We start from the raw sequence: 26,936 nt of genomic DNA, 5'->3' as shown, positions 1-26,936 counted from the left end.
TGATGAGACCTGATACGCTAGGGTCAGATGGAAGGTGAGGAGGACCTCCCCTATCAGTGGATTTAGAAAGGGGCAGGGAGGAGATGAGGGAAGGGAGAGTGGGATTGGGATGGAATGAGGGAGGGGGTTACACCTGGGATACAAAGTAAATGAACTGTAATTAATATAAAAAATAAAAATAATAATTAAAAAAAGTAATTTAAAGTATTGATGCCAAAAATGCTGTTTCTTAGTTTAACTTTGTTATAGAAAAAAATAGGAATTATTTATCTAATTGTACGAGGGGCATTAATAGTAAAATTAGTTTTAAGCACTTTCTCATTGCAGGTCTATTTCTACAACATCATCTGTATTCATTTGTGATAGGAAATTATACTGTTCATAAAACACATCAGGTCTATGACATCTTCAGCTACATGTTCTTGGCTAGGTAAAAACAGTACCAGTCATGAATTCCCTCCTTCTGAGTGTACACATTCAACTAGACAAATGCTGATTACTGCCAAAGCTAAAACTCCATCTATTGCACAATTGTGGGTATTTTGCTAGCCCAATCATTATTTCGGTTCTTAGACTTTACAGCTGGGTGATACTACTGACTTCCCGTCTCCCTTGGAAACATGCATGGCCAGTGCTGACACTGTGAGCACAGTATCTGCTGGGTCAATTACAACTTGAATACTTTTAAGTCCTGTGCTCAAAGCATATGTTGTCTCCAGCAATAGGCCCTTGCCTTTAAGTCCTAGAAGGAAAACAAGGAAATGGCAATATCCTACATTGTGTGGGTAGATCCTTGTATTCTTCTGACCAACATCGGGAGAAGTTTCTCTTGGAAGTGATATTTAATTTAAAGCATACAATGTTATTAAAAATTATGTTCTTCTTTAGTGGCAAACAACCCCATGAAAGCAAAATGTAGCTATTCCTGAAAGAGAATCCTAGCTGAAAAAGCTGCTTATTAACCACTGTTGAAGTTAATTTGATGTATAGAGAAATGTAAAATGTGAACAAGAGATGTTACAGATAGATGTGTTCTAAGCAGTAGTTTCTGATAGAAAATTCTGAAATTAGGGTTAGTTACAGTATCTATGATGGATCATGTATCATAGCTGAATCAATATCTTTAGGAGGACACTCATTGTTTATTGCCTTTTGAGAAAAATTGAAGTGTTACATCATCTGTATTTTTCTATAGCCTAATTTTAGTATATAACATTAAGGACTAAATATTATGAAAAATGTACAAACAAAAGTGATAAATTTCCTTCCATCTTGACCATGTTCTATTTTGCACAAATGAAAAGATTTTATCTAAAAACAAACACCCCCCCCCAAACAAAATAAAACATAGAAAAACAAAAAACTGTGATCAGCTGCAGAGATTGTACAATGGCTAGAGCACTTCCGGCTCTTCCATAGATCAAGGTTTAATACCCAGCACCCAAATGGTAGCTCACAACCATCTGTAACACTAGTTCTAGGAAATCCAATGCCCTCTTCTGGGCTTTGTTGGCAGAAGGCGCATATGTTGTGCACAGACATACATGAAGGTAAAACACACACACACATACACACACATCCTAAAACAACAATAATATAATTTTTTTTGAGATTTTAATTAAAATTTATTGAAAGAACAAAACAAAAAAAATGCCACAGAAATACTTGTTAGCTGTATGCCAACAAGTTCAATAATCAGCTGTGAATTAATTTCCGAAGTTATGCAAGTTATATAGACTTAACATTTCAATCAGTAGGACTTCAGAGCACATAAGTGACAAAGAAGGACACTGGCTCATATTTTAAAGCCACCAGAAAGCATATTTCAGGATCACAGTTTCAAAAATAATTCAACAAAATTGAGGAAAATTTTATTTCTATAATGATAAATACTCATAAAGTAAGTTTAATAAAGTTGTCACTTGTTGAGATAATTTGATTCACAGACAATAACAACAACCCAGATGTCCATCAACGGTGGAATGGGTACAGAAATTGTGGTATTTTTATACAATGGAATACTACTCAGCAATCAAAAAGGAGGAAATCATGAAATTTGCAGGCAAATGGTGGAATCTAGAAAAGATCATTCTGAGTGAAATATCCCAGAAGGAGAAAGACAAACATGGGATATACTCACTTATATAGACCTATAAGATATGATAAACATAATGAAATCTATACACCTAAAAAAGATAAGCAATTGAGCGGACATGGGGTAAGATGATCAATCCTCATTTAGAAAGACAGATGGGATGTGCATTGAACGTATGACAGGAGTCTACTGAGTGCATCTGAAAGACTCTAACTAGCAGTGTTTTCAAAGCAAAGACTCATGACCAAACCTTTGGCAGAGTACAGGGAATCATAAGAAAGAAGGGGAGTTAGTCTGATGGGGAAAGGATAGGAGCTCCACAAGGCCCAAATATATCTGGGCACAGGGTCTTTTCTGAGACTGACATTCAACCAAGGACCATGTATGGATATAACCTAGAACCTCCACTCAGATGTAGCCTGTGGTAGCTCAGTAACCAATTGGTTTCCCAAAGTGAGGGGAACAGGGACTATTTCTAACAGGAACTCAATGACTGGCTTTTTGGTCTCCCCACCCCCGAAGGGAGGAGCAGTCCTGTTAGGCCACAGAGGAGGGCTTTGCAGCCAGTCCTGAAGAATATAATTTTTAAGAACATTGTAAAATTTAGGTATGAGAATGCATATGAAATTTGGTTGCTTCTACATTTATTTATCCAGTTATTTAATGTACTAAAATTCTGTACGTATGCAATTGTCCTAGTGTCCATCAGTGTCAGAAGGAGGCAAGTTTAACTGAGCTTCTTCTATAGCTCATTCATGTCATTAATGAGGTTACATTTTCATGTTTTACGTAAGTGCCCTAACTCCGAGACCATCACATTACTAGTACCGAACATAAGAATTTGAGAAGACATCAGTATTCAGAGCATAGCAGTAATTAAGATAAAAGAGAAATGTCTAGCAAAATACATGATGTTGTTAATACAGTTGAGATATCGAGTTGAAGATCATCTCCTAATGTACTATTACATACACTGCTTCAATTTCACATTTGTATGTGATCCTTGGGAGATTCAAGATATACCAGTCTTTCTGGTTTCTTTTTTCTTTTTTTTAATAGAACCTCCTTAAAATACACATGAAATGTACTCAGATATCTTTCTAATGCTTCATTTCAGTATGTACTAGATGTTTTAATATTTGGGCTGTAGAGATGGCTCAATGGGGAAAGAGGTTGCAATGTAGGCTTGATGACCTGAGTTCTGACCCCAGCATCCTCCTTCCTCCTCCCTCAACTAAACGTCTTGATGCTGTGGCACACATCTGTATCCCAGAAAGCACCTCTGAGAGGAAAGGAGGACTCATGGGCCAACTGACATGACATTTGCAGTAGTGAACAAAAGAGACCTGTTCTTAAACAAGGTAGAAGATGAGAACTGATGCTCAAAGATTTCTCCTGACCTCCACACATGCAGACATCTGCAGTAACACAGCACACTACAATATGTGCAAACACACATACTCACGACATAAAATTAAAAATGTTTATATTGCTATATGACATATATATTTAAAACATAAATTGATAGTATAAATTAGTCATCCTTTTAGGTAACAGTGTGAATTAAAAGACATTACATAGAACTTCAAGAACTCACAAGATAGTGATCAATTACTTTCAATTACTTGTTATTTCTGAAGAGTTTCTGTCAAGGAAATACCCATTGGCTCAGTTCAGATTCCATAGTTCTCTTCTTTACAAAAATACATTCTGATGTGCTTGTATTCTAGTAAAATTTTAACTCTTTGCCTCTGTATGTATTAGGTGGCTCTGGCATGCCAACAGGCACATTTTTTAAAAAATAATTAATTTTATTTTCATATTATTGAGTGTCCTCTCCTCAGACTATGAAGACTATCTTGCTTTCTGTCTTTTATTTGCATAAGTAAAATCTTCAGTTTTGCATTATTGTGTATCTTTTCTGCATCTGATTAACATTAACTTTCTTTTGACTGTGCAGGGCAGGCTATTTGCCTCAGAATATTCCCCTAGAGATCATCAGATACCTGTCTGAGGAAAAGGATTTTCTTCCTTGGCATGCTGCCAGCCGAGCTCTTTATCCTCTGGATAAATTACTGGACCGCATGGAGAACTACAATGTCTTCAATGTAAAAATATATATATATAATTTCTTCTTTCTAATTTTCAGAAGATAAACAATTTTCTCATTATGCACTCCATGCAACTGAGTCTAAATTATTTCATTTCCTCCTGCTACTGTAGGCTGCTATTTTTGTCCTGATTTTTTTTTTTATGCAATACTGATGGCAGTTATTTGAAAAGAAGAAATTTAACACAAGCTACCTTTTATTCTGGCCTAAAAGTGTCAATTAAGCTTAAGTGCTTGAGAATTTAAGAAAGAATGTACATGGCAAATCCATAAACTTCAAACTTACTTCCTGAGAGTTAAAGGGCTCTGTGTTCACAAAGGACTTAACCTGAGTAGAGGGATCCCAGTAAAACTTAACAGAATATAGACAGTTTCAATAAAGATTCTTAGTCATTATTTTTATCCAAAAACATTATCCCCTAATTCAAATGACACATTTCTTTGCATCTCTGTTGCTAAGGGCTTATGCAAAACTAACAACAAAGAACTAGAGAAAGTCTTATATTTACTTATATTTACTTATATGTACTGCTAGAGAAAGTCTTATATTTCCCGTTTTCCCCATCAAAGAAATGCTGAGCTATGAAACTCCTAAAAAGGCAAAATACACTCTTGTGTACGTTGTGCTTTTGAATAGTGTATTATGTTAGATTCTTCACTTATAGTAAAAGTTAAGCGATGCTCTTAACTATAATTTTAGCGCTTTCATTCATTAGACAAAATTCTGATTACATTAAAGTAAGGGAGAACATATCTTAGGTTGACGTTGATGTTTAAATGCGTCAGTTGAACAGATTTTTGAATTTGTGGTACTGTATCCCTGTACGGAAGTGCTATGTGCACCCTCTCTTCCACACGAGCCGATTGTGTGGGCCAGTAAAACAGCTTGGCATTGAATATCCTCTATTGATGCAAAATGCACAAATATTAGATGATTTTGTAGAAGAGAGTGGACAAGAAGTTGTGAGTACTTGCTGCTCTTCATGAAAACCGGAGGTCAATTACCAGCACCTGTGTTGGGCAGCTCACATGCAATTATAACTCCAGCTACAGCAGATCTGAGGGCCCTTTCTACCCCCTGCGCCTAGGCACCTGTACACATGTGACATCTACTCACATTGGCACACATATGTATGCATAATCAAAAATAAAACCTTAAAATGTAATATTCAAGGCCTATGTTCCTAAAATGAGTCTGTGTATGAGTACATATATATATATATATATATATATATATATATGCATGGATCTTACCCTGAGCATTCCCCATTTTCCTTACTTTATTAAAAATTTGTCATGTAAAATATTTACCACTGCAAATTATTCAATTAGAAGAAAAAAATTACTGCCTTCTATGTCTGAAATAGTAAGTTGACTAAAAGTATTAAAAATTACTCTGAATTATTCATATTTAGTTTTTAAATTACCAAATTTGAGAAGAGTGAAACTAATTTCATCTTGTTTTCTCTCACTCTCCATGTAGGAATATATTTTAAAACAAGTTGCAACAACATATATCAAGCTTGGATGGCCAAAAAATAACTTCAATGGATCTCTTGTTCAAGCATCTTATCAACATGAGTACTGTTTTATTTTATTGTTCTCCTTCTCTTTTACCAGAGCTGTACAGTAGCACACTTCTAGAGGCACTGTGACTTTAGCAGCATGAGGCTGCCTTTGTCTCATTCTGCATTTTTCATTTCAGTTTCCTGGGAGGACTGCAGCTGAGCAATACAGTTTTTGTTGCCTGATCATGAGACAAAGCAGTTCATGACAGTGTTTTAATTTAAGGTCTGCCTGCATTGTGATCTTGGGATCAGAACCTATGCCCTTGAGTAGAGAACTAGCTCCAGGAAAGACTTAGTGTACTTAACTCCCATTCTGCCTAATTCATTTCTTTACTCAGCATCATAGGATTGCTGTATATAAACCGTTTTTTGCATTACATTTTTAATTATCTACCAAATTAGTTACTTTTCTCAATGCTATAACAAAATAACTGATAAAGGAAACAAAGTTTTTCTTTTCTCATACAATACATTGTGATCATCATTTTTCTTCCTTCAACTCCTCCTAGATACACTACCCTTATGAACCCAACTTCACATTCTTTCTCTATCTCTAATAAGCAACAAACAAAAACAAACAAACAAAAATTAAGTAGAAAATCCTAATAAGACAAAAAATAAATACACAAAACATAACAAAATAAATAGCCACAAAACAACAACAACAGATGGAATCAGTTTTGTGATGGTCAACTACTCAGAGGCACAGAGTCTATCATGGAGTGTGGTTTACGTATGCAGTGACGATCATTCGAGAAAATTGATTTTCCCTTTCCTGGAGGCCTCAGTTGCAAAAGCTTTATGGTTGGCCTAAACCTTTGTCTTCACTTTCCCTTATCAGTCCTCAGATGTTGTCTGGCTTAATCCTGGGCAGGTCTTGTAAACGTTTTCACAGTCTCTGTGAGTTCATCTGTGTATCAGTTCTGTTTAAATGAAGGGTTTATTTTGATCCTTGTTTTACGTGAGGATACATTCCATGTGACACAATGGAATGGTGGGAGAGTGAGGTGGATGACCAAATTATGTTCCGGAGGCAAAAAGAGATGAAGTTTGCTGCTCAGTTTGGCTTTTTCCCCTTTCCCTGATTAACATTTAGATGTCTGCCTGTGGAATGGTCGCATGTATGCTCATGATGGGTCAGGCTTCTTCAGCAAACTACCTCTGGAAACAAGAGATATATCAGAGATATGTCTCTATTGCTAACTCTAAACCCCCTGAAGATGACAATGGGGATTAACCATCATATCTGAGAGAGTGGTCTGCCTGTCTCTGTCTCTTCCATGTATATATCATCTATTTGTGTCCAGCTACCTATTCATCCATCCATCCATTCGTCCAAAATAAATTTTCTTGAGATGGTAACCTTTCTTTAATTGTTTTCTCTTTGGCCATGTATAGGGAGCTGCGGAGAGAAGTGATCATGTTGGCTTGTAGCTTTGGCAACAAGCACTGCCACCAGCAGGCCTCAACACTTATTTCAGACTGGATTTCCAGCAACAGGAACAGGTAGGTTGGACCACACCCTGTAATGCTGATGGTATCCAATGATGTTTCAGATCTAGTTGGATACATGCCTCTCATCAACTGGAGAAGAGCAAGACAAGAAAAATAGACAGGAGATCATTGTCTCAGCTTCACTTTGTGCAGTAAAGTACCAGCCTGGGAGCTACAACACATTAATCCTGGGAATGTTACTTCAAGTTTTAGGATCTATATCTTTCTCTAAGTCCTCATTCTTCACATACATGAGGGCTCACCTTGACTAGTAATTATTTTTTAAGAAAGAAAATTAATTCCATTTAAAATTTTAAACTTTTTTTTTATAAAGGTTGAAGTGTTTATTCACAGTTACCAGTATATATTATCAACAAAGAAACAGAACCAATGTTTATATGCAAAGCTAAAAACAAAAAGGTTATAAGCACGACCTTTGCTCTTTGGGTGCCCCTAGATAATGACCTTAAACTTGTATGTTATCATAGAATTTTTTGATGCATAATTTAAATACAAAATAAAAAATGGAATTAATAAAATGTTTTTAAGAAAACACTATTCTATAAATGCCATGTTTGAATGAAGGTAATAGACATATCATACTTATATATTTATAATGATGCTTCTTTGTATTTTCAGGAGTCTTAATTCTCACATATATAAAATGGGTCAGCTACCTAAAGTATGTGCATATATGTTAGTTTATGTCTTTCAAAAGTGTGTATACATATACAGGTTTACACACACATATATGTACACACATATATATGTATAAAGATATATAACTATGTGTGTATACCTATATATGTATATATATATATATATATATGTTCAAATATACATGTCTACATGTGTATGAACACACACACACACACACACACATATGATTAGTTCCTGGCTTCTGTGATTAACTACAGAATTACAGTCTCTTATAAAGAAGAGAGGAGCTACCTGGAAATGTGCATAAAGGATGATGTTTTGTGAGGCACAAGAGGCTAAACTCTCATGTAGGGATGTCATGGTCATGGTAAAGATCTCACAAACATAGAACTGTAGGCGTTATTGCTTGCTCTGGGACCAAACTGATAATTGTCCTAGTAACAACTTCACATTTAAATTTAATATCTCACTAAGTCCAAATCAAAGAATAGCAAATCTGTTTAAAGTTAAGGTCTCTGAGGGAAATCTTTCATTGTCGTGTTTAGTGATTCTTGAATGTCTCTCTGAAGGTATCCCCTTGCCCTTTAAGTGAATTGTTTCTGGTCCTACGCTGAGTTAAGGAGGAAAGCACTTTATCACTATCAGCTGTCAATTGTCCCACCATGTGTTTAAGTTGATGATTAAATGTCATCTGTCTTTTCTAAACTGTCATGATTTTTATTAATTTTACCGATGTTAGTACTAATTGCCCTTGTGCTAAGTCTTCTGATAACTATTGTATTAGAATTGGACACATTATAAGAGCTCTTCTCCTGTTTTCACCACCTCCTTAGGTTATAACACATACAATTAGAACACAAAACCATTTATCCAAAATATAAGATGCAAAATTAGGACATGTGTCTTATATACACAAGACAAAAAAAAAAGAATGAACAATAATGATATTTACAAATTATAATCTCTATTTCCTTATCCTTTATTTTTGCATTGTTTCCTATTGAATGACTGATTGGTTATAAACACATACCCTTTCTTTGAGCTAATCATTGATTTTAATCTTTCAATTATCTTATTCATGTGAAGATATTTTTTCTACCATTTTATTAAAATGTATTTGATATCACTGTATTATCATAATTTTCCAAGGAGCACTCAGGCTTACCATCCACATTTAAAAAGAGTAATTATTGAAAAAAATCTTAATTTTAAAAATAATCATTTACCTGACTAACTCATTAAGCAAGTTTTTGTATCAGCTGGTAGCTGGAAAGCAAACAGAAGAAGTGATCTCGAAATTAATAATGCATACTTCTATTAATAATATAATGTGACAGTGACAAAAATGGGAGCACAAGAGAAGGGGAGAACACGGCAAAGGAAGAAACTCCTGCTCGGAAAAAGCACTCTCTCTCCCCTGGAGGATGAGTGAGACTATGTTAGTTAGACTGGCCTGGAGCAGAAGTATGGGATTCTAAAGGGCACACACAGGATACGGACTAGTTTAATAAACAGTCTTTTTTTTTTTTAACCCACAAGCTTTTGTAATCTATTATTCCCATAATTCCTTTATAAGTGAAACTTTATGAGTAAGTGGTCAGCTCATCTTGGTTTTGATAGTTCTGTGTTTATTCATGGTAAAAAATGATTACGATGGAGACAAAATTTTTATTATCCTTTTGTTGGTTTCTTCATCGCTTTTATGATCTGTGCTTTGCTGTCTTTCATCTTGAGGCATGAAGCTTTGCTAAGTAGGACTTGCTCTGTTTACTAAGATTTGCTTAACCAAATGTGTGGTATGCCCACTCGTGATCTACTGAAGCAAGGGTACATGATACACCCTGAACTACCACATGTGAAAGTTAGGGGATTCATCTCAGTTATCCACATAGAATCTTAACAGTAGAACAACATCACAAAGGATAGTTAATAGCTGGTGATAGATTTAACTTTTTTTTTTTTGCAACCTACTATTTTTATTGATTGTTTGGGAATGTCACACAACGCACCGTAATTACACTCACTTCCCAGGCATCCCAGGTCTACGTGCCATCCTTGGGACCACCTCATCCATGCTCTCCCCCCCAAAAAAAAAGAAAGGAAAAGAGAAAAAACAACTAATTCCAATTTGTGTTGCTTATATACTCACTTTCCCATTGGTCAGCCCATTAGAGAAAGCTGAGTCCTTCTCCACTTTCACCTCCACCAGAAGCCATCAGTTGTAGAGAGTGACACTTCAGCATCTTTATCACAATTTTTGAGAGTTCTCGATGGCTTCCTACCTAGCCTGTTATGCTTTGGGCAGTAGGGTGGGAAGTGGGAGTAGTGGTTGTCACTAAAAATACAAGTTTAACTTTCTTAAATTAACAAGAAAGGAAAGAGCAGGCTTGCCTTGCTCCGTCAACTTTCTTTTTCCACCTAGGTTTGATTGTTTAATTGGAAGTTTAAAAAGAGTAATTCATAAGAAATTATCTAAGTGAAGAGCACAGAAAACCACACACACACACACACACAAAAAAAAAAAAAACATGTGAAACATTTTGAAAGATGTGTATTTATTCTGAAAACACAAAGAGCAATGAATCAAGAAGTAGTAAGGTTCACAGAACTCAGGGGTGCCGCAGAGCTGTTCCAGCATCTTGACACATTGGGCAGATGGGCAAATCAGAGACATTAGAACCAGAAAAATGGAACAGATGTGAATGTCAGTGCAAGGAGGGATAATGGAAACAAAAAGTGCAGTGAATAGCTCGAGATGATGGCAGCAGAGAGAAAAATTCAGGAGTTACAGTGGGTGATAAATTGAATGAGTCGACATTCTGATCCCTTTTAAAATATTCAAATGCTACAATGTGTTGAATTGTAATGGTGATGTCATGCATAAAAATGGATTGAGCTACATTCAGGTCTTGTTAGGTTGCAATTTGCAGGCTAAGTTCTGCCTCGTGCCACAGTTCAGAAAGGAGACAAATTGCTAAGCCTTCAGTAGAGAACAATACCAGTGATAAAAAAGATCTTGAAAATATGAACTAGGAGAGAGGTTATGAGAGCTGGAAATCTTACTCCTAAAAATAAAAGAAAGAAAAAAAATAGGAAAGACCAGTCTTTTTGTTTTAAAGTTAATATATAAAAAGCATAAACTGAAGATAGAAAGTAGCTTCTCTCATCTGCTGATAAATATATGAAGTAGAAGTTTCATCAAAATGAGTAGAGAGTATAACCAGCTACTTCAGATTAATTTTTACTTGACAGTCTTTGTACTGGCATGCAGTGGTGTTCATTCCATTGGCTACATAAGGATCGTAACTTTTTCTCAACAATAAATTTAAACTGAAATTACATGTGTGTCCACATAACGCATTATTTTTTCAAATAGCATTAGAGGGCACAACAGAAGCTTTAATCTCATACTGAGTGCGATGGTGGTTGTCATCAATATTGTTGGACTACACAGCCCATATGAAACAAGCCAGTCTAGTAAATTCCCTCCTTAATACATATTCCCTGTGATGTCTCTTTTCCTGTAAAGAACCCTGGGAAATTCACAGATTGACTTCATATGCAAGATTCACTCAGTAGATAACAGTAGCTAGAGACTGGCATCTTTATTGGGGAAATAGCTCAGCTGATAGAAGACTGTCCAGGCACATGGATTCTATTCATTGGACCTATGGGTGAAAGCACGTTTCTATCATCCCAGCACTAGATATGCAGTGACAGGTGATTCCTTGGAACTTGCTGGTCAACAACCCTAGAATATTTGGTGAGCTTCAGGCTAAGTAAGAAACCCTGTCTCAAAAATCAGGGTGGGAAGTTTCTGAATAACACCTCATGTCATTCTCTGGCTTACACACATATACACGGATCTATACACACATGCATCCAAAAATGTGCTCACATACATACACATACAGATGTATCTATGCACACAGATGCACAGATGTGCTCTCACACACATACTCTGAAACAAAACAGTCTGCTTCCCATAATAAAGGTCTATTGAACTAAAACAATTTTTAAATTCCTTTTGAAACCATAAAATCAAGTAGAGGAGCCTCTCTGAAATTTTATGAGTTTAATTCACAAACTTCACTGCTCATGTAATTATTTATAATGTCACTAATATTTCAATAATGTTGGTCATAAATCTACATTTACCTTGCTTTTAATACTTGTCACATTTCAGAGGCAGCCAAGTTTCCTGTGTAACCCTTTCACTTTTGTTTTAATTTTGTCCAAGGAAAACGGGGTCCTGTAGAGGTTGACCAGATGACTGGTAGAAGGACAGGGCCACCTGCTCCTTTCAGCCTGATTCCTACCCTTACTATGTTTGGTTCATTATAGATCAAATTGCCACATATAATTCTTCAGGAATGGTTTAAAATATTGAAAAATAAAAGCAATATAATGTATATTAAATGCTGTCTACAGTAGCAGTTGTAAGTAAGTGAAAGAGGAATTGATGGCTCTTAAGCATCAGTGGGCATCATCAATATCCTAAGACTTGAGTTTACTGGGCACCACATCAGTGTTTTGTGGTTAAGTTGTTGGAGCAGGGTCTAAGAGTTTGTGTTTATAAGAAGACCCTAGGTAACAGTAGCTAAGATGCTCCGGGGGACACATTTTGGGAACTGCTGATGTTAGCAAAAATAACTCTAGATAACTCAATCTCTGATCAAATTGTTGCTGTTCAGCTACAAAACCTTGACAAATGCCCTTAGCCTCCTGTCAGATAAGTGACAATCATTATCTGATCAACCACTCAGGTTAGGAGAGGTCAAGAAGGGGATGTCTACCTTACTTCAGATATCCAACCTTCAGATGAAAAAAACAAAACAACACAAAACAACAACAACCCAGTCTTTGTCTAATGTACCTCAGTAGGATGGCTAGTGGGAATTTTAAATGAAATCAGAGATGGTGACATTTATCTAATGCCTTCAGTCATTGCTAAGCCTACATCCCAGAAGTTTGGGGTTTTCAAAAGATGATAGAGAAAAAACAATATTATCAAAGCTACTCTGAGGCCAAGCACTGCACTCAGGGTCAGCCACTTTCGACCCAGAGAAGAGCATGTCTGATTGCATGCGGGTTGATGCCCCAGGTCCCGCCTCTGAGAAAAAGGTATCAGACGGGTCTGATGCTCTTTGGGTGGATGACACCTAAATGAACATCGGTACAAAGTCCCAATTTATTTCTAATATCAGAGATCAGACCTCTACTCTTGCCTGATGCGTCTAAAATAAAAAGGGGGAACTGTAGAGAGCTGGGGAATGCTATGCCTTAAAGATGGAGCTGGTTTCTGCCTTCCACCTTCCCGATGGTGAGTGCTCTCTGTCACGAACAATTCCACATTTGGCTAAGGCTGAGGATCTGGCTTGCTTCCATGTATGTGGACCTATCTGCATTGCCCACGTGGCATGCCTGGGTTGGCTACCCAGAGGCTATTTAAGCTGTGGGCTGGCTTTCCCCAGGGTCCGATGATTGTTCAAGGTTCCTGAATAAACTGCATTGAGAAAAAAAAAAAAGAACAACAGGACATTTATTCTTTACCTTTCTCTAAAAGACCCTGCCCATCTAGATCTCTAAGAAAATATTAACTGTCCTTTCTTGTTCTTGATAATTCATTGCCATTTAGGACACACGGACCTCCATTAATTATACGTTATTTCTTCTCATACTGTAAACACAGAAACATGTACCCTTTTTCCTCATATTTCATCTTTGTCCATCAAGTCTTGCTTTTTTTGTTAGAATATAAATATTGAAGGACAAAGGGCTCCTCATGTCATGGTCTAAATGAATCGGTTCTAAAATTTTGTATTAACTACCTCTAAAACACCCTCTAACTTACAGTCCATGCCTTTTAGATTTCTGGTCCTGTTTCTTTTCTTTTTTTTTTTTTTTTTTTTTTTTTTTTTAGCATGAGCAAGCCATATGACCTATGGCGTATTTTGGTAAGACTTTATTATTGATGTTATTTGGAACCTTTTTCTTCAATAGGGGCATGAAGGGAGCAGGGAGCAGGAGGCAAAAGGATAAGGTTCTCTTGGGTTGAACCCACATGAACTTGGTAGGGTTTCAACAGAGCTGGTAGCCGCTGAAACCACTAAAACTGGGACAAGTGGCCAGTCCCTGGGGCATGTGCATATGAGAGAGTCTACTGGGGTACATAATGAATGTGTCCTTTGATCTTTCTACATGAAAGCCTGGCTTGCAGAATGGCGTGCACTTAGACAATTCTTGCACATCTATGAAGTAGGTAGGCAGGTTGCTTACTGAACACAGACAGCCAAGATGAGAATACAAAGTTGAAACAGGCCTGATATTTCATTTTCCTGGGAGGGAGTCTGAAGTTAGTGAAACTTCATATTTTTAAGCTCTGTGATAATAGAACATTGTGGACTAAGATCAGAAAGGAAAGGAGAACCTCCCCTATCAGTGGACTTGGGGAGTGGCATGCATGCAGAGGGAGGAGGGAAAGTGGGATTGGGAGGGGAGGGAGGGACGTATGGGGGGATGCAGAATGAATAAAGTGTAATTGATGAAAAACTTTAAAAAAAAAGGGAAAAGAAAATAATTTAAGAACCTTAAATGACTTTCAAAAGTGGAGGAAAACATGGAGTTAGTCAATTTACATGGAGCACGTCTCGCCCCTGGTCCTGTTTCTTAAGAAAAGTTTTTATTCTACTTGTCATACATTGGACCACACTTTACATTCATAGGCTTGAAGTTTTTCTCCAGCCAGAAGAACGGCCTTTCAGTGTTAGTTTAAAAACATAGCTGTTTTGTAGAGGAGTGAACAAAGCAGGGAGTTTGCACATAGAATGAAAAGCACAGGGTTGCCCAGACCAATAAAGACCTGAGTTACAGAATTACATTTGCCCTTGGTTTTGTACTAAACATATGTAAGTTTAAGACAAGTCAAACAGCTTCCCAGGATTGCAACTATGCTTCTGAAGTGAGGAGGTTACCCAAAGCCTCAGTTCCTACATCAAATTTTCACACCTATTGTGTATGAACATAAACCATACACTCTTCGTACACTAGTCCAATTGTGTTACTCTTTGGCTCCTTTAATGTAAGGGCAGATGTTGCTTCATTCAGTAAGTGAATATGGAGCAGCTTTCCTGGGTACTGAATTAGATACTTGAAATGTAGGAGTTTTGTTTTTTGTTTTTTGTTTTTTGTTTTTTTTTTTTTACTGGTTTGATGCTGGACTCCCTCCCTTGGCATCTGTTGATAAAACATGGTCCTACTTTATAAATCACAAAGTCTGGTGGAGTGGTGTCTTAGTTACTCTTTTATTGCTACAACCCAAACACTATGACCAAGGCCACTGATGAATCATTTAACTTGGGGCTCACAGTTCCAGAGGTCAGTGTCCCCGACCATCATGGTGGAGATCACAACAGCAGGCAAGAAGGGACAGCTAAGAGTATACATCTTGATCCACAAGTATGAGGCAGAGACAGCTAATGGAAATGACATCAGCTTTTGAATCTGTAGAGTCCATCCCTAGTGACATTCCTCCACCAACAAGGCCAACCCTTCTTCCCAAAAACTTCTACCAACCAGGGGACCAAGTATTCAAATATATGAGCCTATGGGGCCATTCTCATTCAAACCGCCACAGGTGGAGACCGAAGTTCAAAATCAGTACAGAAAAACTAAAAATGAAACTCAAGCAACTGTTACCAATGAGTGGTCTATGATGGGTGATAGTAAAACTGTTGTATAGGAATATAATTCTTCTAAGGATTGATTATATCAAAATAAGTTTTAAAATGTTCTGAAATCCAGCAGCTGAAGATGAAAGCGGTGAGGATTTCTGAGCAATATTGAGTCAGGAAGAGTGATGAAGTGTAATGGCTGCATTTTTAATAGAAGAAATTCAGGGTATACCATTAAAATAACCACATAAACTTTAGCTCTGTGCCCATATGTCCTCTAAAATACCTTTAAGATGACATACAATACTTTTCTATCAAACAAACATTCAAATAGTTTCAAGGATTTAACTCACAGTGTACTGTTAACATACATTTCAAACTATGATACATTAAAAGGTAAATCTTAGTGGTGCTTATTATTAGACATTTAACAATGTGATTGCTTTCTTTTTTAATTTTTATTTTTTAATATTAGTTACAGTTTGTTAACTTTGTATCCCTGCTGTATCCCACTCCCTCTTTCCCTCCCAATCCCACCCTCCCACCCTCATCTCCTCCCTGCTCCTTTCCAAGTCCACTGATAGGGGAGAACCTCCTCCTCTTCCATCTGATACTGGTTTATCGGGTGACTTCAGGACTGGCTGCAAAGTCCTCCTCTGTGGCCTAGCAGGGCTGCTCCTCCCTGGGGGAGGTGGGAGGAAGGAAGAGGTCAAAGAGCCCGCCATCGAGTTCATGTCAGAAACAGTCCCTGTTTCTCTTATTAGGGTACCCACTTGGACACTGAGCTACAAAGGGCTACATCTGAGCAGGGGCTCTAGGTTGCATCCATTTATGGTCCTTGTTTGGAGAAACAGTCTCATAGAAGACCCCTGTGCCCAGATATATTTGGTCCTTGTGGAACTCTGTCCTCTCCAGGTCATATTAAACCCCCCCCCCTTTTTTTTTTGATTCCCTGCACTCTGCCAAAGGTTTGGTTATGAGTCTTACTATCTGCTTTGATACACTGCTAAGTGAAGTCTTTCAGAGGCCCTCTATGGTAGGCTCCTGTCCTGTTACAAGTTTGCTCCTACATCCAATGTCCATCCCATTTGTCTTTCTAAATGAGGATTGATTATCATACCCTGGGTCCTCTTTCTTGTTTATCTTCTTTAGGTGTTAGATTTCAGTATGTTTATCCTATCTTATAGGTCTATAAAAGTGAGCAGATACCATGTATGTCTTTCTGCTTTTGGGATACCTCACTCAGGATGATCATTTCTAGGTCCAACCATCTGCCTGCAAATTTCATGATTTCCTCGTTTTTCATTGCTGTGTAGCATTCCATTGTGTAAAAGTACCACAATTTCTGTATCCATTCCTCAAGTGAGGGACATCTGGGTTGTTTCCAGATTCTGGCTATTACGAATAAAACTACTACAAACATGGTTGAGCAAAGGTCCTTGTTGTGGACTTGAACCTCTTTTGGATATATGCCTAGGAGTGGTATAGCTGGATCTTGAGGAAGCGCTATTCCTAATTGTCTGAGAAAACGTCAGATTGATTTCCAAAGTGGTTGTACAACTTTGCATTCCCGCCAGCAATGGAGGAGAATTCCCCTTTCTCCACAATCTCTCCAGCATGTGTTGTCACTTGAGTTTTTGATCTTAGCCATTCTGGTGGGTGTCAGGTGAAATCCCAGAGTCATTTTGATTTGCATCTCTCTGAGGGCTAAGGACGTAGAGAATTTTTTTAAGTGTTTCTCTGCCATTCTGCATTCCTCTGCCATTCTGAATTATTTGTTTAGCTCTGTACCCAGTTTTTTAATCACTTTGCTTGATTTGCTGCTTTTTAACTTCTTTAGCTCTTTATATATTCTAGATATTAGCCCTTTGTCAGATATAAGGTTAGTGAAAATCTTTTACCAGTCTGAACGCTGCCGTTTTGTTTTTATTTACAGAAGCTTTTCAGCTTCATGAGGTCCCATTTATTGATTGTTGCTCTTAGAGCCTGTGCTGTTGGTGTTCTCTTCAGGAAGTTGTCTCCTGTGCCAATGAGCTCCAATGTCTTATGCACTTTTTCTTCTAACTGACTTAGTGTATCTGGTTTTATGTTGAGATCTTTGATCCACTTGGACTTTAGTTTTGTGCAGGGTGATAAGTATGGATCTATTTTCATTTTTCTGCATGTAGACATGCAGTTGGACCAGCACCATTTGTTGAAGATGCTGTCTTTTTTCCACTGAATGGTTTTGGCTTCTTTGTCAAAACTCAAATATGCATAGGTATGTGGTTTAATTTTGGGTCTTCTATTTGGTTCCATTGATCCACCATTCTGTTTCTATGCCAATACCATGCCGTTTTTATTACTATTGCTCTGTAGTACAGCTTAAGATCAGGGATGGAGATGCCTCCAGATGATCTGTTGTTGTACAGGATCATTTTGGAAATTCTGGGTTTTTTGTTTCCTTGTATGAAGTTGATAATTTTTCTCTCAAGATCTATGAAGAATTTTGTTGGTATTTTGATGGGAATTGCATTTAATCTGTAGATTGCTTTTGACAGAATAGCCATTTTCACTGTTAATCCTACCCATCCATGAGCACAGGAGATCTTTCTATCTTCTGATACCTTCTTCAATTTCTTTCTTCAGAGACTTGAAGTTTTTATCAAACAGGTCTTTCGCTTGCTTGGTTAGAGTCACTCCAAGGTACTTTATTTTATTAGTGGCTATTGTTTTTCTTTCTCAGCCCTTTTGTCTTTGGTATATAGGAGGGCTTCTGATTCTTTTGAGTTAAATTTGTATCCAGCCACTTTGCTGAAGGTATTTATCAGCTGAAGTAGTTCTCTGGTTGCTTTCTTTTTTGTATAATATTTTTATTCTTTGGAATTTTTATAAAATGCATTCTGATCATACTCAGCCTCCTACTCCTTCCATATCTATCACACCCCTCTATATTCTTTCTCAACTTCATGTTCTCTTTATTTTTAAAATACTCCTCAAATCAAACGTGCTATGCTCCTATAATACCAGCTGTAACATCCTTCGTGTCGGTAGTAGACCTAGCAGGGGCCATTCCCCTAAAGAAAACTGACTCTTACCTAGTCACTTACTTACTTACTAACTGTCACTTAGTTAGTGAAATAGATTTATGTGCATTTTCCCACTCTGTGCTAGAATGTTGACTCACTTGTGCAGGTGAGCACAGATGCTGAGTTCATGGATAAAATAGTCATGTATGTATTCAGATGACCCTGTTTCATTCTCTTACATTCTCCTAGACATCTGGCTCTTAAAACTATTTCTCTCTCTCTCTCTCTATCTCTCTCTCTCTCTCTCTCTCTCTCTCTCTCTCTCTCTCTCATGTGTGTGTATTGTGATGCCATTTTTGTGCCTGAATGCTCTACTGACACTTACTCTCTACACTTTAACTGGTTGTGAGTTTTTTGAGTTGTCCACTGTCCACTATCCAAATAAGTTTCTCTGAAGAGGTTCAAGATATGCACTAATCTATGAAAACTTAATATAATTTTGTACTGTGTTCATTTAGCAAAACAATTTTCTGAGGCTTATGAACTCCCCAACCATGTGCTCTTGGCCAGATTAGTAGTATAACAGAAGTGTATTCTCCAATGGATCAGGCCTTAAAGACAATCGTAATATGGCTGGTTACCCCTTAATATTTATGCCACTATTGCAATCAGGGGAGTAGCCAAGTCCAGTGAAGACTGTAGTTCCCAGTATTCATAGGTGACTCAGACTGTGGATGACTCTTTCCCACAGCGTCTTCTATTGTACCTTCCAATATCATTAAAGTTGGTTAGCAGGGAGGGGGTTCATGGTTATGCTGATTTTACCATGTACTATGACCAAAGTATGTGGTGTCTTCAGAAATAGGTTCTTTCCATCAATCTATGTCATTCTTCCCTCTTCTCCAAACTTTCATTCTAATATAATGCTTAGAAATCTTTCTATGAGTTGCTGTATACTTTTCTGCAATGTGTGTGCCTGTATATTATATGTGTACATATGTATACATGTTACAATCATGCACATAGACTTATTCCATATATATAAATATTTTAAAATATTAATAGAATAGAAAGAAATGTGAAAGAATTTTTCATAATATTCCCATTTTTTGCCAAATATCACAATAATCAATGATCAAAATTTTATTATCTGATAACATGGGCCTTCCCTTGCATTTTGTGAATACAAATAATCTATGATCATATTTAAATATGATCTAAAATCATATTTCACAAATATCATCACCAATATTTAAAATTCTTTTTGCCATTGCAGAGCCATATACCTTTGGAAGATAAAGTATAGGTTAGAATTATTGATTTTCTTTAAAATACACAACTGTTTGCATTGTTTTATATTACAAGATATACAGCTCGTATAGTAATTTTAAAATTTCTATTACTTTCTTACTTGTCTTCAAGTACGTCATTTAGAATACTAATTTACTAATTATTAAATACTAACTTAGCTAACAGGTTTTTGTAACTCAAGATGTGTATCTCTTTACCTCCTAATGACTTGAATAGCTTTTCTTTTTTAACTAGAATATCAGAATCTTAGAGAATATTTGCCTTGGTTAAATGATAGTTCAAGTGGTAATATTCTCAGTGAGTTATGTTCCGTACCTTAAAACTGAGCTGTATTTTAGTCACTCGTATTTCCTTACGTGTGAAACAGATCAATATCTTATATGAAGCTGTCTTCGGTCCATCTGTGCTTCTTACCTTGTATATTATGGCACACATCTCATAGAAATCTGTGTGTATGTGTCCTGATTTACCCTGAGCGTGAAATTGCACTTGAAACCTGGCTTTTTACAGATGTATTGATTCTGTATTGATTAATTGTTGAGTTAATGTGGGTAATGCATAATACACTGCCCTGTTTGGGATGCAGATTTCAAAACACTGTACATTAACATTCCCCAGAGTTAAATTTTGCTACGTCTTTTTTTTCCCCACTTGAAAAATATGATTAATGAAAAACAAAAGGACAGCTTCTCTCCTTTCCTTCACCTTTCTGGCCTAGAACTTGCTATTTCCGTAACAGTGGCTAATCATGCTGTGAAGGCTGACTGCAAAATGGAGACACAATGCCTTAGAATTGGCCATGGTTCCCTTAAGGCAAGGTGTCATCAAAAATCATGCTTTGTATTCATACTTCATTATTAATTCTTCTACTGTCTGAAGACTAAGGAGCACAATCATTATCATATTTCATCCTTGTTACACCTGTGATATTATAGGGCCAGGTTCCCAGGTCTTTTTGAGTAATGGGAATACAATTATTAGTCAATACAATGTTTATTTTTCAGCTCTGTTTCTAAAACAGGACATTTTTGCATACTTTTTATAGTTATAAGTATACATATTTATCCAGGATTGAATAAAACTATTGTAGTTCTTGACTCAGATATAAACTATATTCTGAGCCTCTGCCATGTCCTAGGCGTCATGCTAAAAAGGCACCAGGGATTACAGGATTTGAACCATACCACACAATGGTTGACCTCTCACCTGTCACAAAAACACAAATAATGTCTGATTTTCACATGAAGACAACCCTAAAGGGAAGTGAGGAAAACAAAAAACAAAAAACAGGGGCCGTGTTGGTGAGGGTGACCCCACTGCTGATCTTCAGCTGGTTCTGTATCCACAGTAAAGACTCATGTTAGTGAGTCTAACGAGAAAAGATTGTTAACTGCCAACAGTGATATGCTTTCAAAGAACGGATTTCCTCATCTGCATATTTTCTCAAGATTAGATTCTTGGATCTCTCTAAAAGTTTAGCTGATTGAGCAGAATCAACTGACATAAAGACATCCTTTAAAAGTTTTGCAAGTTTTTTTTTTTTTCTCCCCACTGAATCTGCCTGTTTTGGTTTTATTTGCTGAGCAAGCAAAAGAATCAGTTAATTGATTATGCACCTTCCTCAGAACTTTAGGCAATCATGTTCTAAGATCAGAGTGTATTACCAGAGAAGCACTTTGTGCAAGACATATAGGTGGAAGAGAGAAATAATGCACAGAATGTAGTAAGAATGTTCTTAAACTTTCTTTCAGTTAGTCTGCAATTTTTGCCAGCACTGATAATCATTATCAGACAGAGCATTTGTAGTCACATAGGTCTTAATGTAGTGAGAGTTCATAAAACTCAGAAAAGAAAATTGCAAGTTTTGTTTTCCATCTCGGGGATCACAGTGAAATGCCACCCTTCCTTCTAAGATGGGGAATTAAATAAATTTAGTAATTTACTAATAAAATGATAATTTACTAAATATTAGTCCAGCGTGTGACATTTGAATGATTGAGCTAGTTGGAGATCTGGCTAACCTGATTGTAGTTTTAATCTACATGGAGGACAGTGGAGACTTCAATAGGATCTATTGTTATTACTAACTACAGTAAGTTCATATGTGTATTCATTTCCTTATAGTCACTTTTAAATTTTATTCTGAATGTGTTAATGACTGATTTTAACTTATAATTTAAATGTGGAACTAATTACAGATGTGTTTCTTTCTCAACATTTGGGGCTTTTTTTCTTGATATTTCACTTAAAAATATATTACTAACCTGTATCAAAGTAAATAATACTATTTCTTTAAGGTATTTTAATTTTTACTGAAGTATGTTTTTTTTAAGGTAACTTGATTTAATTTAGTTTTTTCTTTATACTATAATTTTTTTTCTCCATTTATGCCAAGAGTAATTTTCTTACTGTGCTAATATTGTTCACCTAATATTATACTGACATCAGGCACAATACTGTTGAATTCTCATATCATTTATCAAAAGTTTACCTATTGATTAATTATAGAATTTTCTTATTTAAGCAGCCTGTTTATCACAGAGCAAGTGAAAAATGAATATAGATCTACACAGACAATTGAGAAATCATCCTGATAGAACTTATAATAAAAGTTATTATAATCTACTCAGTCAAAACTGAATAGCCAGTGCAAATAAATGTAGTTTCCTAATCATTTTGACTCAGAGTAAGTAGAGTATTCTTGTAGGTACAGAAACATTGATTAAGATCATTACAATGAACATAAAAAGATTTCTTACATATTTTGCCAAAACAATACAAGCGCTGCTCTGATCACAAGAATAGTTCTTCAGCAACACTGCTCCTTTAACTTTTCTCCTTGTGAATGTAGCCTATAATAGATTGGTGATGGTATATGATTCACTCTATATCAAAAGAAAAAAAAAAGTGAAAACAATTCACATGGGCCTCTTAAAACAGTCTAACACTTATTTAATATCATACTTATGACCAAATTAGATGTGAATATTAAAAATATTTAGAGTATATCTTAAAATATGTCAAAAGTAAAATAGAACTTTAGTAGCTCCTAGTTTCCTGATACGAATGGAAGAATTAAAGACATGCACAAATACTACCATGTGATTGAAAAATGATCTCTAAAATTAGCTTTCCAAATTCCAAACTTATATGTAAATATCGTCTTATTAGAAATAAGCTCTTTGGCAAGATAATGGAGTTAAAGATCTTAGGATGTCATAAACAGAGAGAACCCTCATCCAATGAAAAGCTTCGTACAAGACAGAATAGACAGCAAAAGACACAGAAGTTGAGTTGTATAAAAGCTGAGGCAGAGACTGCAGTAATTCTGTAATGAAGGGGTTTGGGCTTTTGGGGATCACCAAGGCAGGAGAGAAACATGACATAGATTTACTTTAAAAATATCCAGAAAGATCCAACCGTTCTGTTTCAGATTTCTGCCATCAAGATAATATGAAAAGCTTCATGTAAGTTGTCTAATAAAAGCCCCCGGAAACTAATTCACATAGCCTCAGTTTCTACTTTATGATTAAAAGTTGCTTTAAATTCAGCATGCTATAGGGGTCTTTTCTTTGGAGGTATACAGAGTAGATACTGTCACTCAAACTTTTAAGCTCATCTTTATCCTTCTTACAATTTTCTTGAGTATTCAAAACAAAATAGAAAAGCTCATTCCTCCATGTCACTCTTATAAGTCATACAATTCTGTGAAACCACTAGCTATAAAATCATGTTTCATGTAATTTAAAAATAATCACAAAAGTTCTGAATAATGTAAATGGAATAACGTATAGAAATGTCTGTACAATTATTGCAATGTTCCCACAGTTTTATTTTCAGAATCCTTTCACATGTATATATTTTTAGACATATTACAAAACCAAATAGCAAAATATTGGTTAGTGCTATTTAACCTTTAAATACAAACACCTGTTTTTCTCCTGAAATATGGGACATATCCATTCAGTGTATTTACTATTTATTATTGTTTCAAAAGCATGAAGTTTTATAACTGGTATATGACAAGGACATTAATACATACACATTTACATTTTGAATATTTCAGTTCACAAAACAATGAACTCATATGTTTTCCTCAGTTATAGCATCCCAAAATATACTGCATTTTAGAACATAATTAGTAATATTTTTATCCATTCATGCTGCTTTCCTTTTCTCAAGTATTGAGGTTGTTTGTTCTTGGTAATTTTATATTCTTTCATTTGAACTATATATTTTATGACTATTTTAAAGGAGTATCCTTTTCTTATACATTATGACATAAATTACATTCCTTTGAATACGTACATATGTGAAATTTAACAGACATTTTTCAGATTTCCCACATGAAAAGACAATTGGAAGGCCTAATATACATGTATATATGTATAGTAATATAATATCAGTAATATAGTATCAGTAATATAATATCAGATTAAGTACATAAGTTTAGATTTAATATGTATAAGAATTATTTTTTAATTTCAAAAAGTATACCTTTTATTGTATATTACATATGTCAATTAAAATTTAAAAATTAAATTTGGGTAAAATATGTGTGAATGCACACACACACACACACACACACACACACACACACTGAATGCTAGCACTTGCTTTTTTAAAATAAGATCTGTTTTGGGAAAAGAACATTTCAAGTGAGAAGAAGACATTAGTCATGCCCTTCTCAGGACAGCTTTGTTGTTATGCCGAGAACTTAATACATGACAGTCAGTTCTTCCCGGCCTCGAGAATCAGCTGGTTAACCTCACCGACATTGGCATGCTCTAATGGTATGAAGAGAAACTCTGTTTGTACTGATCACTCCCACTTATAGAAACTGGACTTTAATAAAAATAATGAGTCCGCATAAATTTTCAGCCTTTGTATGACAACAAAAGATGATGGCTAGTGCTATAAATTATTTCTAGGAGACAAATGCCATTTGGTGGTGGGGAGCGGAATATATTGCTGGGAGTTTTCAAGATGGTCAAGTGTGGGTCCTTTGAGCAGCACTGCTGATGTGCCTGCTATTATAATGGAAGTGGGCTTCTTATCATCCATCTCACATCTCAACACTTAAGCCAGAGTCCTGATCCATAATTATTGTGATTAAGACAGCATCATTAATGTTTTTGATATATGTAGACCTTGTGTTCTAGAAAACAGATTTATAGTGCCTTGGCCAGAGGTGAGTGAAGAACAGTCACACACTCAGCTGGCTTGTGCAGATGAGATAGAAGGCGTGGGTCACAGGCAGTTGATGATCTGGAAACACTTGGCCTTCTTTTAACCCAAATATCTGTAAATAGGGCAATTTATCAGTCTTTCACAATTTCTGCCGCAACTGTATACATCTTATGCTTTAAATTATCTGTGTTCTTACAGCTGTTTTTATTAGCAGCCTGGTGTCTCCTGTTTTGTGAGTCATCATAGAGTTCTTAAGTTTTCTACTTTTGTCATGAGGCATTTGTGGTCTGTAATGGAAGAAACTGATCCTGATTGTATGACAAGAAGGTCCTGGGGGCTCTAAGATGTGACAGTTCTGTCTGTGATCTCAGCTTTTCAGGGGTGAGCTTAAGTCCAGTGGAGGAGGAACAGAATCTAGAAGTCCTCCAATTACTTGTCCTTTATGATGTAGCCTAATCATTAGTCATTGCCATTCTTATTCTTGACACTGATGAGTACTTTTGCCCGCGTGCAGGCAGTTGACAGAACTATGCAGTCTTTCTACCTTTATTTTGATGGCTCCTGTGTGTGTGTGTGTGTGTACCGTTCTACCTAGGATGCTCTCTCTCTCTCCCTCTCTCTTTTTCTCTCTCCCACTCTGTGTGTGTTTTTGTCATTGCATTTTATAAAATAGTCATATTCTTAGCTTTCATCACCCTTCTCCCTGATAGTAGAATGACTTGCCCTACATTCTGTATAGAACATAAACATTTAAAATAATTTCATATGCTTTATTTGAACTTAAAGTGAATATATTTTCAAAGTAAAATTTCCAATCTTCTTAAAAGGATTGCAGTTATATTAAACTATCATTATTCTGTGAAAAGTTAAAATCTCACCACCAGCCTAGTTTTTTTCATCTAAAAAGAGCAGCCTATACCACTTTCAGATATGCAAACTTAAAATTTCAATCAATATTGAACATCAGCTCAGAACATATTCACGTCTTTAAAATTAGTTTCATTATTATTGATTATAATTTATTAACTTTGTATCCCAGCTGTGCATCCCCCTCGTCTCCTCCCAATCCCTCCTCTTCTTCCCTGTACCCCTCCCCTAGTCCACTGACAGGGGAGGTCTTCCTCCCCTTCTATCTGACCCTAGCCTATCAGGTCTCATCAGGACTGGCTGCACTGTCTTCCTCTGTGGCCTGGCAAGGCTGATCACCCATCAGGGGGAGGTGATCAGAGCCTGCGACTGAGTTCATGCCAGAGACAGCTCCTGCTCCCCTTACTAGGGAACCCACTAGGAGACTGAGTCTATGGGCTACATCTGAGCAGGGGTTTAAGCATGGTCCTTGGTTGGGGTACCATTTGCTTCAGGGCCGCCAGGGCTCAGTTGTTTTTGCTCTATTGGTCTCCTTTTGGAGCTTCTGTTCCTTCAAGATCTTTCTATCTCCTCCTTCTTTCATAAAATTCCTTGCATTCTGCTCAGATTTTGGCTATAAGTCCCAGCCTCTGCTTTGATACCTCAACCAGTAGAGTCTTTCAGAGGCCCTCTATGGTAGGCTCCTGTCCTGTTGTCTGCTTTCTCCTGTTTCAAATGTCTATCACCTTCACCCTTCTGAATGAGGATTGAGCATCTTCCCTAGGGTCCTCCTTGTTGTTTAGCTTCTTTAGGAGTATAGATTTTAGTATGTCTATCCTGTATTATATGTCTAATATCCACTTATAAGTGAGCATATACCATGTGTGTCTTTCTGTTTCTGGGATACCTCACTCAAATTATCTTTTCTAGTTCCCACCATTGGTCTACAAATTTCATGATTTTGTTGTTTTTATAGCTGAG

At 36.4% G+C, this 26,936-nt stretch overlaps 1 protein-coding gene across 2 annotated transcripts in view; it reads left to right on the top strand.

Moving 5' to 3' along the window:
• The window catches only part of Trhde (thyrotropin releasing hormone degrading enzyme), a 471,067-nt gene that overhangs the window by 412,840 nt on the left and 31,291 nt on the right, over positions 1-26,936 (top strand). For both annotated transcript variants that reach the window (XM_060378067.1, XM_060378066.1), the window contains exons 13-15: positions 4,056-4,203; positions 5,689-5,786; positions 7,172-7,279. In XM_060378067.1, coding sequence (XP_060234050.1) covers positions 4,056-4,203; positions 5,689-5,786; positions 7,172-7,279 — 354 coding nt within the window. The remainder of the gene's footprint in view (positions 1-4,055; positions 4,204-5,688; positions 5,787-7,171; positions 7,280-26,936) is intronic.

Source organism: Meriones unguiculatus, chromosome 2 (assembly GCF_030254825.1).
Source record: "Meriones unguiculatus strain TT.TT164.6M chromosome 2, Bangor_MerUng_6.1, whole genome shotgun sequence".
NCBI classification, from domain to species: domain Eukaryota; kingdom Metazoa; phylum Chordata; class Mammalia; order Rodentia; family Muridae; genus Meriones; species Meriones unguiculatus.
This window is presented reverse-complemented; position numbering and strand designations above follow the sequence as displayed.